This window comes from Malus domestica, chromosome 10 (assembly GCF_042453785.1).
Source record: "Malus domestica chromosome 10, GDT2T_hap1".
Lineage (NCBI taxonomy): Eukaryota > Viridiplantae > Streptophyta > Magnoliopsida > Rosales > Rosaceae > Malus > Malus domestica.
This window is the reverse complement of record NC_091670.1, coordinates 34,160,968-34,181,470: the sequence shown is the minus strand read 5'-3', so window position 1 is coordinate 34,181,470 and position 20,503 is coordinate 34,160,968. Positions and strand designations below refer to the sequence as shown.

Below are 20,503 nucleotides of genomic sequence, written 5' to 3'. Positions count from 1 at the left end.
CTCTGTTTTTACCACATTGGGCTGTGCTGACCCAATACAAAGGCCCAAGGACCAAATAGAGAAAGTACAACCGACCCAAAACAGGATCCAGCTTAATATTGCTACCCAGATCAAAGTTTTGACCTTTTCTGATCGAACACGGTTTACAAAGTTGACTTTTCTGGGTTCATGGTCATAATTCGACAGCCGCCCTGAATCCACCCCAAGGTAAGAGAGACCCCATAGTTCTGTTTCTAATCTATCACTCTTGATTTGATTTTTTTTTTTAGCATTTAGATATTTTTAGTAAATCAAACAAATTATATAAATTTTTTTTTAAAAAAAAATTGGTTTTGGCTGGTGAATTCTGCCCAAATTCTGTTTCCTAAAGTTTCCCACGTAAAAAATTTCCAATTTCCTTAGACAATTGTGAGGGACTAGGTTGTTGTACCAGGTTTTTATAAAGTCCTTATATATATAGGTTTCTTGCTGTATAAGTTGTTTGTTTGTGATTTTCTATTGAAAACAAAGGTCTGAATCTGTTGGTTTGGACAAGGCAAGGGTGACAATGGAACAAAAAAATAGCAGTGGTGGTCGGGGATTATATGTTTCAGGGAAGGACAGAGTTGTTTTTAGGCGTCCGGGGAAGAAATCTGTCTTGGGTTTCGATGTCCATGCTAATGCGAAACGGGAAGGGTTTGGGGGCGGTGATGGCGGATTCGAGGCACCGAGAGATTGTGAGGGTAGGTATGATTACGACAGGGAAGAGCATGGTAGTAGGAGGAGAGATTGCAAAGATGGTAGTGGTAGTTATGGTAAGGATTCTTGTCGTCGAAGGAAAGCAAGTGACGGGTATGAACATGATCAATGTGGTGGACAATATGGAAGAAAGCGGAGTAGATGTAATTTTTCTGGTTCTGATGCTTCTCCGTGGGATCTCATCTCATCGTCTCCAGTTCGAATTTGTCCTTCTGGAGACGCGGTTAAATTTTCAAGTTCGAAACATGGTGTGAGTTCTCGTAAAGTTGCCTTTCACTCAGAAAATTCACAATCATTCAAGGATGGAGAAGGAGACATGGCTGATTTGGATGAAGGACAGAAATATGAGATAAGCGAAAGCATGCGTCTAGAGATGGAATACAATTCTGACCGAGCATGGTATGATAGGGAAGAAGGAAACATAATGTTCGATACAGTTGATAGCTTATCTTTGTTTTACGGAGATGATGCTTCTTTTCAAAAGAAGGAAGCAGAGTTGGCGAAAAGATTGGTTCGAAGAGATGGAACTAAGATGACCCTTGCTCAGAGCAAAAAGTTGTCTCAGCTCACTGCTGATACTGCGCGGTGGGAGGATCGTCAACTTATAAGATCTGGTGCTGTTAGAGGGACTGGGTTGCAGACTGAGCTCGATGATGAAGAAGAGCACAAAGTTATTCTTCTTGTACATGATACAAATTTAAAGCCTCCTTTCCTTGAGGACAGTGTAATTGGAAAGGACGGAACTGCTGTTTTTACCAGGCGAGCAGAGACGATAATGCCAATAAAGGATTCCACATCCGATATGGCCATAATTTCTCGCAAAGGGTCTGCTCTCGTTAGGAAAATTCATGAGAAGCAAACTATGAACAAATCGCGTCAACGTTTTTGGGAGCTTGCAGGTTCTAAACTAGGCGATATCCTTGGTGTTGAGAAAACAGCGGAGCAGATTGATGCAGATACTGCTGCTGCTGGTGCAGACGGTGAAATTGATTTCAAAGAAGATGCAAAGTTTGCACAGCATATGAAGGATGGGGAAGCAGCGAGTGAATTCGCAAAGTCAAAAACCATCTCACAGCAACGACAGTTTTTGCCCATATATTCTGTGAGGGATGATTTACTACAGGTAATTCGAGAAAATCAAGTTATTGTTGTTGTTGGAGAAACTGGTTCTGGAAAGACGACTCAACTGACACAGTATCTGCACGAAGAGGGTTACACTGTAAACGGCATTGTGGGTTGCACGCAACCAAGACGTGTGGCAGCCATGAGTGTTGCAAAGAGAGTTAGTGAAGAGATGGAGACTGAGCTTGGTGATAAAGTTGGGTACGCCATTCGTTTTGAGGATGTGACCGGACCAAATACCATAATAAAGTACATGACTGATGGAGTACTTATGCGCGAAACACTTAGAGACTCTGATCTTGACAAGTATCACGTAGTTGTGATGGACGAAGCCCATGAAAGGTCACTGAACACGGATGTGCTGCTTGGGATTTTGAAAACAGTGGTTGCCCGGCGGCGTGATTTTAAGCTTATCGTGACATCTGCAACACTAGATGCTCAGAAGTTTAGAAACCTTTTTGGAAGTGCACCGATTTTTGAAATTCCTGGGAGAACATTTCCAGTAAGTATCAGGTATAGTAAAACCCCATGTGAAGATTATGTTGAAGCTGCAGTGAAGGAAGCCATAACTATTCACATCACTGGCACTCAAGGTGACATCCTCATCTTCATGACCGGCCAGGATGAGATCGAGGCAGCTTGTTATGCCCTTTCAGAGCGGATGGAACAAATTATCTCCACCTCGGTTAAAGAGGTGCCAAAACTCTTGATACTCCCTATATATTCACAGTTGCCTGCTGACTTGCAAGCAAAGATATTCCAAAAAGCTGAAGATGGGGCTCGTAAATGTATTGTGGCAACCAACATTGCTGAGACATCTTTGACGGTAGATGGAATCTCATATGTCATCGACACGGGATATGGTAAAATGAAAGTATACAACCCCAAAATGGGTATGGATGCTCTTCAAGTATTTCCTATTAGTCAGACTGCTGCTAGCCAACGTGCTGGGCGTGCTGGCAGAACTAAGCCTGGAACATGTTATCGGCTGTACACAGAGAATGCGTACTTAAATGAAATGCTGCCAAATCCTGTGCCAGAGATCCAGAGGACCAACCTCGGATATGTGGTCTTGTTGCTCAAATCACTTCAGGTTGATAAGATACTAGATTTTGATTTCGTAGACCCACCGCCCAAGGATAATATTCTCCATTCTATGTACCAGTTGTGGGTGTTGGGTGCTCTTAACAATGAGGGGCGGTTAACTGACCTGGGCTGGAAAATGGTGGAATTGCCGTTGGACCCTCCACTCGCTAAAATGCTATTGATGGGTGAAAAGCTAGGATGTTTAGATGAGGTTTTGACAATTGTGTCCATGCTTTCAGTGCCGTCGGTATTCTTTAGGCCCAAAGATAGGGCAGAGGAGAGTGATGCTGCAAGGGAGAAATTCTCCTTCCCAGAGTCCGACCACTTGACACTGTACAATGTTTATCAGCAGTGGGAACGACACCAGTGTCGTGGGGACTGGTGTGATGACCACTTTTTGCAAGTTAAAGGGCTGCGAAAGGTTAGAGAGGTGAGGTCCCAACTCCTAGAGATACTAAAGACACTCAAGGTCAAAGTCCCACTCACATCCTGTTGGCCTGATACTGATAAGGTGAGACAAGCTATTTGCTCCGCGTACTTTCAGAATGCGGCAAGACTAAAGGGTGTGGGGGAGTATGTTAACTGCCGGACTGGAATGCCATGCTATTTACACCCGAGCAGTGCGCTTTATGGCATGGGCTGCAATCCAGAGTATGTGGTCTATCATGAGTTAGTTTTGACAAGGAAGGAGTATATGCAGTGTGCCACTGCGGTGGAACCGCAATGGTTGGCTGAGTCCGGACCCATGTTCTATTATGTGAAGGAGTCGGATAACTCAATGTTGGAGCACAAGAAGAGACAAAAGGGGGAAAAGACAGCAATGCAGGCGGAAATGGAGAATCTGAGAAGGGCTCGAGCAGAGGCAGAGAAAGCAAGCAAGCAGAAGGAGAGGGAAAAGAGATCCAAGCAGCAGCAGCAGCAAGTCGTCCCAATGCTGGGTTCGCACCAGGGCTCTTCTGCATACTTGAGGCCGAAGAAACTTGGCTTGTAAATATGAATTATTTTGTACAAATGATTGATCAGTTTAGAGTTTATTTGGGTTGTAATCCTACTTGTTTCCTTTGGCATTGCGGACGTTTCTGAACCAAATTGTGTAATTTTGCCTAATTCTGTTCCTTAAATTCACCAAATTTCGTTTTGTACTGCTAGATTTCTGTTTTTAATTAACCCTATATAATGTCATTTATTAACCCTAATTTACCCAATTGTTATTGGATATTCCTGTTTTGGATACTGAATTTTCTCCAAACAGCTAGTATCCGAGTTTTGCTTCACTAATTTTTTTGCAGAGGATCAATGGTTGAAGAAGTCGGGAAGTATGTTAACATGTTCAACGGTACAGACTTTGAGACATGGAAGATTAAGATTAAGGCCTGCCTATGCGTAAATGATCTCAATCTTCTTCCTCTTAAAGGAAAGAAACCGGAAAGTATGGAGGATTTCGAATGGGAACTCCTTGACGCGCAGGCATTAGAAATTATCCGTGCGAGGTTGTCAAAGAAAATTGTGCAAAGAACAGCAAATGAGAACACCGCAGAAGGTCTAATGGCTACTCTGACTGACATGTACGCTCTGAAACCAACTGCGTACAATAAGGTGCAACTGACTCACACGACAGTTACTCAATCTGAAGATGAAAGAAGGCACTAGCGCAACCGAGCATTTGAGCAAGTTCAACTACATTATCTTTCAATTGTCCTCTATCAACGTCAAATTTGACGACGAGATGAACGCTTTCATGCTCTTGGATTCTTTGCCGGACAGTTGGAGTGCTTTGGTGACTGCGTTGACCCTCAATGCTGGAAAGGACAAGCTCGGGTACAATGATGTCTGGAGCGCTATCATAGGCGAAGAGTGGCGCAGGAGATTATCTAGTGAAACCTCAGGTAAAACTTGTGCCTCAAACCTTGACTCAAGCAGTAGAGCATCGGGGAGAAGCTCGAATCATGGTAGGCGAAATTCCAGGAATCACAAGTACTAAGAATGTTGTTCTGTTTTGGATCCTATTAGTGTTAGTTGATGTTGGATCTTACCAAATGTTGTCTCAAATCCTTTTCTTCGTTGATATAGCCTGTTTTACAAGATGTGATGACTGAGACCTTTATATTAATTCACTTGATATTGTTTAATTATATGTTATGCAAATTGATTAGTGTGTAAGTTTACAAGAGTCATTGCAATTGTCGGGCAAGAGTAAATGGCCTATGTTAAAGATCCTAATGGGCACAACAAATTTTTTTTCGGGAAACACACGAAGGTGGGGATTAAGGACTTGCTATGCGTAAATGATCTTGATCTTCCACTTTTAGGAGAAAGACCAGAAGATATGAAGGATGTTGAATGGAGAATCCTTGATAGACAGGCACTAAAAACTACCTGTGCGACATTGTCAACGAGCATTGCCCTAAGAACAGCAAATGAGAAGACCACATAAGGTTTAATGGCTGCTCGGACTGATGTGTATGAGCTGAAATCGACAGTGTGCAATAAGGTGCAACTGCTGCAACAGTTGATGAATCTGAGGATGAAAGAAGGCGCTTCTGCAGTGCATCATATGAGCAAGTTCGAAGCTATTACTATTAAATTTTCGAGACAAGGGCGTGATGATGTCGTGTTCGTTGCCAGACAGTTGGAGTGCTTTGGTTACTGCTTTCACCCTCTCTGCTGGAAAGGACAAGCTCAGATACAACAATGTCATGAGTGTCAGTTTAGCCAAAGACAGGCGCAGGAGATACTCCAGTGAAACCTCGGGTAATACTTCTGCCAAACCTTGAATCAAGGGGTAGAGTACCTGAAGAGAAGCTCGAGTCATGGTAGTAGACGAAAGTCCAGGATCTTGAAAAATGTTGTCTGAAACCTTTATAATTTATCCTCTTCTAAAACATGTGATGATTGTTACCCCATTTTAACTTCTTGTTACTTGATTATATCTAGAGTTTGAGAAGGTTTATAAGAGCCCTTAAATGGTGCTCAACTGGTTGTATATGAACAACGTGCGGTTTTGTGTCGCGTTTATCATTGTATTAGTGTCCCTCGAGTTTTATTTTTTATTCAAAATCTGTAACGAGTTACATTTGTGTATATTTCCTGAAAAACTTACGAAGAAGAAGAAAAGAACGATTAGACTTTGAAATACTTTGGTTTGTAAGTTGCAGAGTTACAATTAGAGGTGCAAATCAACCCATTAAGTTATTAATGGGCACCTATTAAGACCAATTTAGTTTGATTTCACCTTATACCATCATCACCACTATCAAAATCACCTCTATATTATGGTGAGACCAAATTAAACGGGTCTTAACAAGTACCATTACCAACCCAATAAGTCGATTTGACAAGTCTAATTACAACCACATCTAGTGCGTTCCCCAATCAGGCATGATTGAGGGCATCAGTCTAATTAAGTGGGATTTAGCTAATCAGAAAAAGCACAAAACGTTCGAGTACAAAATCTAAAAGTTTAAAACAGTATAATAAAGGCAACCTCAAATCATTTGGTCATACATTTATATGATGACACAATAATACAAACTAACCAGTACCAATATAGCCACCTTTGCCTGCCACTAATCACCACAACAGATCTACCTTCACTTTAACAAATACAACAACAATACCAAACAAAAACCCAAAAATATTGAGAAGAAAAAAAAAACATAAAACATTGTATATACCATGTGGACTGCCTGCCTTCTTCACTTATTACTTTTGGTTCCCAGCCTGGTACTGCTATACCAGTTACTCAACCATGCTCGCTACTTGATCCGAAAATCGTCTTATTATATATGTTCGTGACGTTTTTGTCGCTGGGTCACCAAAATGTTGTTGCTCCATGCGCTGATTCATATATTGAATCATTGCATGTGAAATGTGTTTGGTTGTTTAGCCTGTGCAAGCATTTGAACAACTTCTCTCATGGTCGGTCTCTCCACACTGTGCTCTTGAACGCATAAAACCGCGACGAAAAACACTTGCATTGCTTCGTCCATCGGAACAGTGTCTAGTCGTTTGTCGAGGATCTTTATCACCCCTTCTTTCTGTGAGTTGGTCTGAATCTTGGTCCACTGAACAATGTCCATTCCTTCTTCCCCAAAGCCACCAACTGGCCTTCTTCCTGTGATGAGCTCCAACAGTACAACTCCAAAGCTATACACATCGCTCTTCTCATCAACTTTCAATGTGTACGCATATTCTGTTCCATGAGGCACAGTAAAAAAGTTCAGCTCGTTGTAAAAGTTCATAACATACACGAAACAAGTGAAAAAAGGAAAACTGATTTGTTAAAAATACTTCGGTAAAGCTGTCTGACTATGATAGTTCTCACAAGTGAGACAATATAGAATCAAATGAGACTAAAATACAGACGAGTCTCATGTAAAAAATGACTCATACAGACGTGATATATCCACTGTTCTATTTTGTTTTACTCCTCTGCACAACACAGGTAAGGTAAAGCAATGGGGGTGTGGGTGTAAAAGAAAAAGTTAGGGTTATGCCATATTCTTTACAGTTGTGTCACTTTCTAGGGTTTAGGGAAAGTAAAGCTTGATCCCAAGCAAGATTCTTAATGGGTTGTATGGAGTTTTGTGGATTTTGGGTTCAAATGGGTTTTTGGTCAAAAAGGTGGGTTTGTGATTGGGCTGAAGGAACTTGGAATTTTATGGTTTCAAAACATGCAAAAGCTCATGCTGCATTACACTACACTACACTGTGTGTAGAGAGCAATATAAAAAGCAAAAGGAGAATTTACCTATGTCAGTGGAGCCTTTGCCTATTTTGGACTCCATATGCCACTCCTACTTTGCTACTTTAGTAAAAAGCAAAGTACATACATATGAAAGGAAGCATGTATTTTCTAGAGAAATACGCGCAATAAAACTGATTTGGTGTCTTTTCGTCCACATCTTAGTGCCTTTCGAGTTTTATTTTTAATTAAAAGTTTGTGACCTGTTTTTGTATGTGTTCATTTTATCTTCTATTCATCTATTCATATTTTAATACCAAATTGAAAAAAACAAATCAAGATTTGAAGTAATCATTCTCTCTTTTATTATTGAAAGTGGCCGACTTAATCCACCAAGTCAGAGGAGACACATGGAATATGCTTTAATTACTTTACCTAAGTGCTGCATCAAAGTATATACGTCAATTTGAGCTTATTGCCCCTACTTAGTAGCCTGTTCAATTGCACGATGTTAATATTAAAATAAAAAATCTCAAACAAGAGAATAATTAGGTGTAATCCTTTTATCTCTCACTTATAACGTGACTCACATGACGTCTGAGATGGAAAAATAGTAATGCACGTGATGAATGAAGACACATCCTGGTTACATGCAAGAATCTCCCCTCGAATTGGAGTAATGATGTAGCAAAAGGATTACCTGGAGCAATGTATCCGTATGAGCCAGCAACTGCAGACATGCATTCTGATGTTCCAGTGTCCTGCAAGAACTTGGCAAGCCCAAAATCTGCAACATGAGCCTCAAATTCTGAGTTGAGCAGAATGTTGTTGGACTTCACATCCCTATGAAGAATCAATGGTGAGCAATCATGGTGCAGATAACACAGCCCTTTTGCTGCTTCAATGGCTATGTTCAACCTAGTCTCCCACGTGAGATACCCTCCTCTCTTCCCATGTAAAACTTCACCCAAGCTTCCATTCGGCATGTACTCGTAAACCAGCAGATTGGTCTCTTTATTTGAACAGAACGCCAGCAATCGGACAATGTTCCGGTGCCGGATTTTTCCCAGTGTCTGAATTTCTGCAGAGAGGCCATTGTCGTGTGACGATCCTTTGTTGATCCCCAACAGCTTCTTGACTGCTACTTGCTCGCCGCTCGACATTGTTCCTCTGTAGACAATCCCGGCTCCACCTTTCCCTATCACATTGTTCTCCTTTACGCACTCTAAGATGTCTTCGCTTCCGAATTCAAGCTTTTGGAATGCTGTGAGCTTCCACGAGTTCGAATTTCTTCGCACCTTTCTGGTCTTGATGATTGCGAAAGTTGCAAACACGAACGAGCAAAGCAAAAGTCCTAGAGCAAAGACAAGCTTGAATTTGCCAAGGACATGAGAGCGCGTGCCGGTTTGGTTGTGATCCTTTGATGATGAGGCTGAGGAGTAGTTGCATGGATTCGCAGAAGAATCGCAGAGCTCAGGGTTACCGACAAAGGATGTGGAGTTGAAGAACAAGTATTGCCCTGTTTGTGGGATTGGACCGGAGAAGTTATTGTGCGAAAAATCAGCAGACGTTAGGCTTTTCAAGGAGCCTAGCTCCTTTGGGAGGCTCTGGTTTAACTGGTTCCACGACACGTTGAAGTAATTCAGTATGTGGATTTGAACAATCGGAACTGGGATTGGACCTGAGAGTTGGTTTTGGCTCAAATCTAAGTAGGTTAAAGCGAGACAGTCTCCAATTTCCGGAGGTATTGTGCCCGAAAAATTGTTTCTGCTCATATCCAACTTGAGAACGCTTTGCAACCGGCTTATGTCAGATGGGATTTCTCCAGTGAATTGATTTCCACTCAATAGAAGAATCTGCAGGCTTGAGAAGTTTCCAATAGATGCAGGAAGGTGCCCGGATAAGCGGTTGCTTGACAGATTCAGCTGACTGAGTTTTGAGGGTTGTTTACTTCTTTCCTGCAGAAGCTGTCCGGTGAGATAATTGTTCTGTAGCTCTACTAGTGAGAGCTCTGGCAAGTAAAGAAAGCCCGGCGGGATTGATCCGGTGAGATAATTCTGCCCCATTCGGACTCTTACTAGAGTGTCACATTTTCCAAGGTCATCAGGTAGAGGCCCAAAGAGAAAATTGTTGAGCAGAATTAAGATCTTCAGCCGCCTCCCAAAGCAAAGAGATTTTGGGACAACCCCGGTGAGCTTGTTACTCGAAAGATCAAGCTCAATCAGTTTACCATTCTGACCAAGCTTTGAAGGTATGGCTCCGGTGAAGTTGTTATGCCACAGCTTCAAGACTTCCAAGTTTGGTAGCTCCGCGATAGAGCGAGGAATCTCACCGTGAAACTTGTTGATGAAGAGGTTCAGGAGTGTGAGCTCGCGGAGGCTAGAGAACTCAGCGGGGATATCTCCCGTCAGCGCATTGTTCGAAAGATCAAGAGACCTCAAGCTACTCAAGTTTCCCAGCTGAGCAGGAACCGAACCGCTGAGCTGGTTTGTTTGCAAGAACAAAGTGTCTAGCTTTTTCAGATTGCCTAGCTCCGGAGGGATTGGCCCCTCCAAACCGCAGTTTGCGAGGTCTAAATGAAACAGATTGATCAGCTTGCCAATTTCTGGTGGGATTCCGCCTTCAAATTCGTTGTAATATCCCAACAAAAGCTGCTGTAGGTTAGTGAGGTTTCCGAGCTCGCTCGGTATGTAACCGCTCAGGTCATTTCCCGCAATTGACAGATAATTAAGCTGCACCATGTTTCCATAGCTAGGAGGAATGCTCCCACTGAAGTAGTTCCCGCCAAAGTTCAACCTCTTCAGCCTCGAAAGCTGAGTGACACCTAATGGAAGTGATCCATTGAAATCGTTGTTGTAAGCATCTAGCATTACAAGCTCCTCCAACTTAGAAAACTCCAAATCCAAGCTTCCACCGAACCCGTTGTTGGAGATGTTGAGGTTTTGTAGCCCGGCTAGTTTGTGGATACCGGGAGGAAAAATACCAGAAAATCCATTTCCTGACACCGAAACGTTGACAAGGGTGCGGAGTTCAGTGATCACTGGCGAAAGGGTCCCCGAGAGATTGTAGTTGGATATGTCAAGTGAGACAATTGATCTGTTGCGGCTGTCACACTTGATGCCACCCCAAGAGCAGAGGAACATGTAGTTTGACACATTCCAAGTACTTAAAGCAGGATTTTTCGAGTCTTCAAAATTTTGTTTGAGAGAAACGAGAATTGATGCTTGCCTCCTGAGAGACGGATTAAGTGATGAAACAGAAGAAAAACAAGTGAGGAACAGAAAGAGAGAGCAGAGGAAGACAGACATCATTTCGGAATTCGCCATCGGAGGGTTTCTGGATTATAGAACAACTGCAACCATTTCATTCACGTGTGATCTGAATTTTTTTTTTTTTGGAGAGAGAGAGAGAGAGAGGAGAAGGAGGAGGAGAGAGATGACCTTGGATACTATTAGTATGAAGTTTCAGCTTTGGCTTGGAATTTTGGAGGTCTTTGTAGCACATCATATTTTTGGTTGCATCTTTCAACTTTATAGAAAGGAAAAGCAAAAGCAGCTTCATGCATTTTTTGCATATAAAGAGATTCATAACAACAGCAGACCGTTTGATCAACCAATATTCAAAAATTGCTTTACCTTTCACAGTCCTTTGCTTTTCTTTCCTTATTATTCAATCTAATTTGTCGTACCCAGTGCACAAGGCTTCCGCTTTACGCAAGATCTGAGAGAGGTGAATGTCGGCTAGCCTTACCCCCATTTATGGAGAGGCTGCTCCCAATTATTATTCAATCTAATTGAAAGAAAAAAAAGAAATTAGACCCAAGTGAGAATTTTAAAGTGACAATCATAAGGAGGAAATCATTTCATTAAACCAAATTGATTGGAGGCTTGATATGCATTAATTCCTATTAAGGTTTGTTTGAACCATTGTTCAACCATTGCATTGCAATATAATTTTGGTTTTAGTTGAAAAATGTGAAATGACAGAAAGACGGAAAGACGAAATGAAAACGACGAACTGAAAACAATTATATGTTCTTTTTTACCTTCAAGTTTTTGTTTTCATATATCTACTTCTTTTCTTTTTTATTCCTCCTACCATCGCCCTTCGTCCTTTTTCATTTCTCATTTCTCCATGTATTTCCTTCTAGCTCTAGTACAAATACTGAAACTAAAAGCTAGAAAGTGACGTGGTTATTAAACGATCACTTAATTGTGTTACTGTGATGGATACAATAAACCTAACTTTTCTTCTACGTCTCACTTTGTTCTCTGGTTGGATACTTTGTTTGATACATGTGATATCAGTAAAAGAAACCAAACATATGACTTCGATGTACGGATTAATACTTTTAATCGTTTCAGCTACAAACTCATCATTTTGATCAGAGACCTTAACTTCATGCGTAAACGTTGTTGCATTACATCAACATTTGTACTTATGTATGAAGCCAAGATGATTAATGAGGGGATCTTTTTGGGTTGAACTAATGATGATTAACTAAGAGCCAAAGAAAGATATGATCAAGTTGGGAGAAGAAGCAGATAAAAGCTCCATGATTTCCTGCTTTCAAAGTGGACACATTAATTGGGTTCTTTTAGACCATCTTCCTCCCTTTGGCATTTTGATTGGAATATGTAGCAAAATTACTCGAAAAAAGTTGAGGTTTCATCATAAAATCAAAGGAAAAATAATGAAAAGGGTTTGAAAACTTTGAGTTTTAATGATAAGGACAAAATAAAGGGTAAAGTGAATAGTATCAAAATTGACTTTTTAGTGTAAAAATGTGGTTTTTCGTTAAAGTGAACAGTACCGGGTGCTTTTCGTTAAAGTTCCCTAAAATCAATTGGCTATACAGGGAATAGTCAAATTACTTAAGTACATGTAAGGTCATTTCTTTTCCCGATGTGAGATTATTCAACACGCCACAACACAATTAGGTGACATGGAGCCGTTGAGCTTAACACGTAGAACAACTTGCTCTAATACCATAAAAAAAGTTAAGGTTCCACAATAAAATTAATTGACAATACAACAAGTAGGCCAACTTATACATAAATTTATGCAAAATTCCTTCTTGCGCCAATATAAAATTTATCCTCAACAGTACTCTAGTATATTATTAAGGAGGAGGAGGAGCCCTCCGTCCGTCCTCCTTCCCCTTTTGCTTTAGACCAGAACGTGGAAAAAGAAAAAGCATATAGATTGATTTTGGAGATGTTGGGATTCATCGCCTTAATCTATGTCATTCTACCTCGCTCTCCCTCCCTCTCTTTTTGTGGACCTCTTTTGAATCTTTCTTTATTTTTATTTGGTCAATGGGTTATAATATATAGTTCTCCCCAGGAAGCATAATTATGAATGCAATAAAGGCCAGGTTTGGGAAGCTTAGTACTGTTCGATTTTCTCTTTAAACCAACAACTCTGGTTAGGTTGAGGGATATGAGTTTGGTCAGTTGGTTGTCATATTGTTGCACTTAAGTTTGATTTTTTGTTTTCGTAAATAAGTATTTTTGAATTTAGAAAGAAAAAGAATTTTAGGCAGACAAATTACAGTTTGACGTGTGAGACATAACCTTTTGTTTTTGTGATTCAACAAATTACATTTGTATATGTACCAAGCTATGATTTGTTAGTAAATATGAGTTTCTTTATATAGGCTTAATTATGCCAGTGGCTTTGAAACTCTGTTAAACCTCAAATTGCCCCTTGAAACTCACAATGATTCATTTTACCCTCTCGACCGACATGTTGTGACTCACCTTGTATGTACTTATAAGGAAATGAGTTATTCCTTATGTTGCTAATTGGTTTTATAAGAGAACGTCAACTTTATTTATGGTACAGGGGCAAGTTGTCTCATGTGTGAAGCCCAACACACGTGCTCCATGTCGTCCCGTTTGTATTGTCCACATATTAGGCTTGAAAGTTAACTACACGTGAAAGTATGAATCCCACATCAAAAAAAAAAAGAACCTTGCACGTGCTTATACGTAATTAGACTACTTCTCATATTGTTAATTGGTTTTATATATAGTAGCACTTCAACTTTCTTCAAGTTCACCATAAACCGATCTCTTTCCCCCCTTCCTTCCCTCCCTCCACTTTCCCCCTTCTCCCTCTCTTTGTTGACATGTTTTAATCTTTTTCACCTGAACTGAAGGACTCTAGGCCGATATATACACATATAAATACATACACAAAGTAGATGCCTCAAGTGGAATGAACCCTTGAGATTATTTCATAAGATTGCTTTGGTTTAAAGAGAACACAATAATTGACAATGTCGCCAAACGGGACCCTAAATAAGATAAAAAAAAACTACTGCTTTATATTATGATTCAATTTTTAGAAAGAAAAAAAAAAAGACAAAACACTCGATTGATCCTCCCCAAATGGAAATGGTGTCTCTGAGCTCGTGTAAGGTGATTGCTTGCTTCCATGCCTCTACACACTTTGATGATGATGCTGGTTTATGCACCAATGGTCCATCATCGCAATCATCATCAGCGGCGGAATCTTCCTTGCTAGTTGGCTACTTTTAGCCTTAATAATAAGTATATGGATCATTGGACTGCATAACTAATGACCCTCCTAAAGTCACCAAAATTCAACTCCATCTCCAACATGTTTGAACAAACATTTGGATTCACATTGGGGAGGAAAATTTCTTGCAAACATCTATGGAAGTATGATTTAGGGGGTAGAATACAGGACTTTCGATGCATAGCTACTAGTTGCGGACTCACTAGTTTTTCTTTCTCGGAGCAAGATGAAGCCCACATGCCGCTTTGCCTAGTTGTATTTGGCTACCATGCCTTAACCTCTTTGAAGTATCTTGTCAAATATCTTGCCCCGAAGACATCCATGCTTAATGATAGCATTAAAAACACATTTATTCTCCACCAAAGATTTATGATCACTTCAGGGTTGAAAGTAAAACACTACAAACACGTCTGATTATTCTCTACCATTGAAGTCCAAATTCAACGGTGAATGATCAATGATGATACGTATGTTGATCTCCGAATGAGCACAAAATTGTGGTGGTTAAGTATAAAGAACAAGTCTAGTACGTGCAGAGAGAGAGCATGAAAGTGATGACTGATTCAGTTAGGCTGACTGACTCATCACAACAAGAAAGAAACAAACACTGGTTAGGGTTTGGTGGAGTGTCAATGCAACAGCACTACTACCCTACAATGTTTTACATATGCGTGTCCATATATATATATATATATAGATATATATCTATCCATCTATCTAGCTTTGTAATGATATGGACGAACGTAGTGATATTGGCATCACCAGATCTGCCTTTGAATCACCATATCTGAAAAAAAAGTGGCTTTATGTTAATCATCTCTTTAGCTTTAGTCGAGAAACCAATAGCTTACCTCCTTAGTGCCATAATTTGGTTGATATTGCTGAGGATATCACATCGCTGTACTACTCCCACCACCTAACTACGTTTATTCCCTTATTACCTGTTAACTTTACTAAGAATTTTTAGCTACCATTGATGTAACGTTAGAAATGACATCATGCATACCACATAACATTAGTCATTCTTCGGAATTTTTGGTGAAGGGGTGTGCAAAATACCGCTTAAACCATTCAAACTATCTGAGCATGCGATTTGGTTCAGTTCAGTTTGACCTACTTGTCCGCTTACTCCGAACCAAATCTCTTTAGGAAAAAATGACTTAACCAAACTGACCGCTAATTGAATTGAGTTTGTTCGATTATGCTACTAGTTGGAGGCATCAATCAAATCAAATCAATTTGAGCCGTGATGTTACATTGGTTTTGAGTATTGTATGAGTCCTAAATCGAATTAAACTCACCATGCCCGCCTCTAATTTTTTTATTTTTTTTTAATAACGATATTATCTACACTAAGGGCGAGGGGTAGGCTTAGCTTGACAATGGGTTAACAATAATGTGGTTCAAATTCTCCTTTGACAAGAATCAAATCTAAAACCTCTCACTTACAAGTGAAGAAGAATGCCAACTAATTACAATTGTAATAATCATGTTCTTTGCATAATCTGTTCCCCATTTGGCTTTCTTTTTTGGGTCGGCCGAAGGATTCCTGGAAGGAAAAAGGCCTAAACAAAGGAAAGCTCAAAAGGCCCATACCAATGGAAAGCCCAAACGGCCCACACCAATCTTTTGCTCATTATATATTTGAATTTTGAACCAAAGGAAATAGAAGAGTGTCTCGTCGGACGAAAGTTCCCCAATTCCAGAGAGATCGACAATGAAGCAGCAATCCAAGGACCCATTCGAAGCGGCGTTCGAGGAGCAAGAAGACGACTCACCGCCCGATTCTCCGGCCGTCGCTGAAGCCGCGCGCGCCGCCTTTGGTGCCCTAGAAGAGGACGACCCTCTTCTTGTTCCTGGCCCGTCATCTTCCTCCGCGCCATCAGCTGCAGCGCCGAAAGCAACAGCAGTTACCAGAACAAGAACAACGCCAACTGCTGCTGCGACGGCGCCCTCCGCCTCTGCTCGGCCCGCTGTCAAGAACAAGGATGACGACGACGATGACGACGAAGACAACATGGATGTCGAGCTCGGAAAGTTCTCCGCCACCGGTGATCCTGACAAAATGGCCAAGATGCAGTATGTTGCTTTCGAATTTTTCACTTTTATTTAACAGCATTTCATAATTCAGCTAATTTTTTTTAGTAATTAATCACTTTTTCATAAACCCCAATTCGTAGTTCAGCTTTTTTTTTCTTTCAATAAATTTAGTGTATTTTATCAATTTACTAATTAGGGTTTGTAGATAAAAGTGCTTTGTAACTTGATGGAGCAGATTCATCATACCTTGATTTATAGCAGTAAGGGGAAACACTTCGATCTCAGATATTTAAAGAGAAACCCGACTTACTTTGTAACACCAAGGGATTTCGTAACTAAGAATCGATTAGAGCATGGCTAGTGTACAGATGAGGGTTTTGTTTTCTCCAATTGAGCTGTTGAAGTGTTTTTGATATAGAGCTTATCGTCGTTGGGGTGTTTTTTCGGGTTTAGTAAAACAAGGTGGAAGGTGAGGCAACTCGACTAGGGTATGAAGGGTCCAAGTAGGTTTTGAATGAGAACAGTTTGAAACAAAAGTTGTAAGCTTGATAGATGTACTTTGTAGTATTCTAATTTCTTAGTATGCTTGCTTCCTTGAGCTTGTTCTAACTTTCGTTGTATCTCATGTAATACATCTGGTTGGTGATTATTCTTGTCCTTCTAAACTCCTAGATTTGAATAATCTTTCAGGGCTATTTTATCGCAATTCTCAGAGGAACAGATGAGTAGGTACGAGTCGTTTCGCAGAGCTGGATTTCAGAGAGCCAACATGAAAAGGGTGTGATTCCTTGTTACCTTTCCGTATAGAAGGCATTTCTGGAACCTGTATAGATTTTTCATATTTTCAACAGTAGCCATTTCGCATTAATGTTTGTGTGCATTATTTGTTGCAGTTGTTAACTAGCATCAGTGGAACTCCAAAAATATCTGCGCCAATGAATATTGTAGTGTCAGGGATAGCAAAGATGTTTGTTGGTGAACTTGTTGAGACAGGTATGTTATGAAAAATTTAGTGTAACATGAATTTTAATGGCCCACCATTTATTTGGCTTACCAAGAGCCTCTATGTTATTTTGCAGCCAGAATAGTGATGTCAGAGAGGAAAGAGTCTGGGCCAATCAGGCCATGCCACCTTAGAGAAGCATACAGAAGGTTGAAGCTTGAAGGGAAGGTACCAAAGAGATCACAGTCTAGGCTCTTCCGGTAGATGGGCCAATTTCACGTTCTGGTGCTCATTGGACAGGTTACTACTCATAACCTTGTTAGATGTCATGGAAATCTATTGTGTGTTTGATGGCATTCTCATCCTCTACCTTTTAGGCAGTCAAATTGAGAACGACAAACCCTTCAAAAGGAAAACTGCATATAGAAAACATATGAAAACAAGAGAGAAGCAGGTAGAGAATTTGTTATAGAACGAGGGCGTTTTTCTACCTAGAACAAAAATGCTGGTTTTCATCTTTATGAAGTAAAGTTGCTTCAAAACTCTGCACCATGATGCTGTGATTGTCAAGTTCAAAGTCAGCTAACCTTCATAAGTTAGGTCACTGTTATTCTCTTAAAGTTGTTTTTGAGATCTCCCCGTCTCTTTGGAAGGTAAAAATATCACAAGTGGTGTCTAGTTGTTGGATAGGTTTGTTTTCTGAAGGTTATTTGGAAGACTTAGAAACATCAGCCCATGAGTAAAACATATCTGGATAGTTTGAGCATTGATTAGCTTAGAATACACAGGAACATCGGCCCATGACGGAAATGTGATCTTATGACTAGGCTCGTGATCTCAAGAACAAAGGATGAGATCACGATCCCATTGTTTGTTTATTCCGTGAAGATTTAAAAATGTACGGCTGCCGATGAGCATTCTTTATAATTGGTTTAGCTGTAGCATACTGAAGATAGGAAGTCCTTTCTCATGTTGCTTTTGGCAAACCCCAAACATGGTATATGCATCTATTTGTTTCTTTTTTCGTTTTTCTTTGAGTGGAAGGCTATTTGGTGGCACATTGCTTTACAGTTTACACTTCATTTCATTTTATCCTGACACAAAACTGTGTGAAGAAATCTGTAAAATATACTATCATCTGTTCTAAGTCGGTCTTTCTTCTGCTCATATTTGAAGGTCAACATATCTGTAAGTCGGAGTTGGGATGCAGTACATATACAATACGATTAAAGACCAGACGTATCGCACTTGATCATCACTTGTGGTAGTATCTTCCTCTTCGATCGCGTTTTCCGGGAGACATAGAAGGTGCCGATTTAAATCACAATAACGACGATGTTGCCAGCTTCGTTTGTTGATGCCGTTTTGACTTGTGACCCATGATACTTATGCTAGTTATTTGCCGTCCGTGCTATGTTGGTGCATTTTTTTTTCTCGCAACCAAGCGACTGATTGGATGTATTATAAGATATTGGAGCTGTGTGTAGTCATTGTAATTTGTAATGTTCAGTTGCTGGTGCATGAAAATATTTTGCATGTGGATGAATGAGTTTATATACTGAATGTCACTGGGTCGGGTCAAAAATACATGACTTGGATGGATTTCATGGTTATTTCCGCTGCTATTATTTATTTTTGGAAATACCCAAATCAAAATGCTTACATGCTTTTAATGGAAAAATGGAATTTTTTATTTTTAAAATTTAAAATTTTGTAAACAATGATAACCACCACGGGTGGCCAGTAGTTGGGGATGATTTTTAGGTTTGTATTTTACATGGCACGTTCTGATTTCGATTTATAGAGTTTGTGGATCGCACGATGGTGGTCAAGAGAGCTTATGTTAGTCTTTTTTGACCTGGCCCCTGGTAGGCTGGTTGGTTCCCTTTTTAAAAGGGAAAAAAAATGATATATTTACATTAAGTAGGTAGGGAACTTAGATTAAGCTACACAACGGAAATAACAGTTTGGTTTGAATTTATTTTCGAAGATATTTGAACTTAAGATCTTTTATTTATAAATGAAGAGAAATATTACTCGTACTGAATAGTAGAATTTAATGAACGCTGAAGTTGCTAATAAAAGGGCATTAAATTGTGGTTTATATGATTATATCTCGCTGATTGTTGCTTTAGCTTTATATTTTGTTAAAAAAATATGTAACTCGTTATGTTTGTGTGTGTTTTCCTTGATTTTTATATTTGTTGAATTGAAAAGTTGAAAACTAAATTGCATGATTGCCCTTGGTTTGATGCACCCTCGTTAGCATACCCAACAATGCACCCTCGTTAGCATACCCAACAAATGAGCAAGTGTCACAACATTTTGTATTTCTTTTGGTCGAGGTCACAAATTTGTGTTTTAAGACTTGAGCTTATTTTGTTTGAGGTCAAAATATATTATTATGTTTTAAAATTAAGTCAATCAACGCTTTGTGCTTTAAGGAGTTGTTAACGAAGAGAAAAAGTATTTGTATGTCTATATGTCAAAATATGAAATTATTTGTTGACCTCGTTTATCTATTGAGAAAAGTATGAAATTAATTACGTTAGCAAAGTGTAGTTGGTTACAACAAAAATAAAAATCCACAATTTTCGAGATGTGGAGCTGAGGTTGGTTGTTGAACATAGGGGTGGGTTCGGTTCAAATCGGTTTGGTTTTTTGCCAAAACCGAAACCAAACTGAAATTTCGGTTCGGTTTATTTTTTTTTCGGTTTGGTTTTTTTTCGGTTCGGTTTTTTCCGGTTTGGTTTCGTTTTTTTTTTTTAAATGAAAAACATTGAAATTTTAAATTTTAACATATCCAACACAATCATAACATAAGCATTCTAACTAGAATCAAAGACAATGAAAATAAACATTTAAAGTTGAACTAAAATCATCAATCAAGTCTTCCAAAGTTCAAACTAACAACCTCACAACACAAAAATCGTACAAATGACTTAGAAAAGTTAAATTGTATGATGTTGTTCAAAGATCAGGGTTGTTTGCTTGTAACTGCATGTTGACAACTTGATTAGTAAAAGTAATGCATGGGTGGATTTATTTAGTGTGTGTTGGATTCTTTTCCATCACAAATTATCCAAGTAATATACCCGAAATAAATGTTTATGGATTATGTTACATGTTATATGAGAGTAGATTTGGAAAAGAAAGCTGGGGCAGAAGTAAACAGTGCTATGGAGATGGATGTAGGTACTTCAGTACTTCAGGAGGAGGTTTGGTTCCGGAACCTTATATGGGGGAGAAATAATAGGTTAGGGTTTAGAGTTTTTATAGGCCTTTTTTTAATATTTTAAGCTTAAAGTTTGGCAACACATTGGGTTTAACACATTTTAACTTAC

General features: G+C 39.7%; 3 protein-coding genes across 4 annotated transcripts; 2 read left to right on the top strand and 1 right to left on the bottom strand.

The window, feature by feature from the left end:
* Positions 1-75: 75 nt before the first annotated feature.
* LOC103445960 (pre-mRNA-splicing factor ATP-dependent RNA helicase DEAH7-like) lies at positions 76-4,094 on the top strand. 2 transcript variants are annotated; one of them, XM_029109276.2, is made up of 2 exons: positions 76-207; positions 536-4,094. In XM_029109276.2, exon 2 carries the CDS (start codon positions 548-550, stop codon positions 3,935-3,937), a length of 3,390 nt encoding a protein of 1,129 aa, XP_028965109.2. In that variant the 5' UTR covers positions 76-207; positions 536-547; the 3' UTR covers positions 3,938-4,094. The 2 variants fall into 2 exon arrangements, with proteins under 2 accessions (XP_028965109.2, XP_070662118.1); XM_070806017.1 differs by having other exon boundaries at positions 155-207; positions 511-4,094.
* A 2,326-nt stretch (positions 4,095-6,420) lies between these two features.
* LOC103412306 (leucine-rich repeat receptor-like serine/threonine-protein kinase BAM3) lies at positions 6,421-11,182 on the bottom strand. The gene is made up of 2 exons (XM_008350887.4): positions 8,331-11,182; positions 6,421-7,138 (listed from the first exon to the last, which is right to left on the bottom strand). The coding sequence occupies exons 1-2, from the start codon at positions 10,954-10,956 to the stop codon at positions 6,801-6,803; spliced, it is 2,964 nt and encodes a 987-aa protein (XP_008349109.1). The 5' UTR covers positions 10,957-11,182; the 3' UTR covers positions 6,421-6,800.
* A 4,660-nt stretch (positions 11,183-15,842) lies between these two features.
* On the top strand, positions 15,843-18,722 carry LOC103412307 (transcription initiation factor TFIID subunit 11). The gene is made up of 5 exons (XM_008350888.4): positions 15,843-16,255; positions 16,907-16,994; positions 17,110-17,209; positions 17,296-17,459; positions 18,336-18,722. Exons 1-4 carry the CDS (start codon positions 15,894-15,896, stop codon positions 17,421-17,423), a joined length of 678 nt encoding a protein of 225 aa, XP_008349110.1. The 5' UTR covers positions 15,843-15,893; the 3' UTR covers positions 17,424-17,459; positions 18,336-18,722.
* Positions 18,723-20,503: the final 1,781 nt, after the last annotated feature.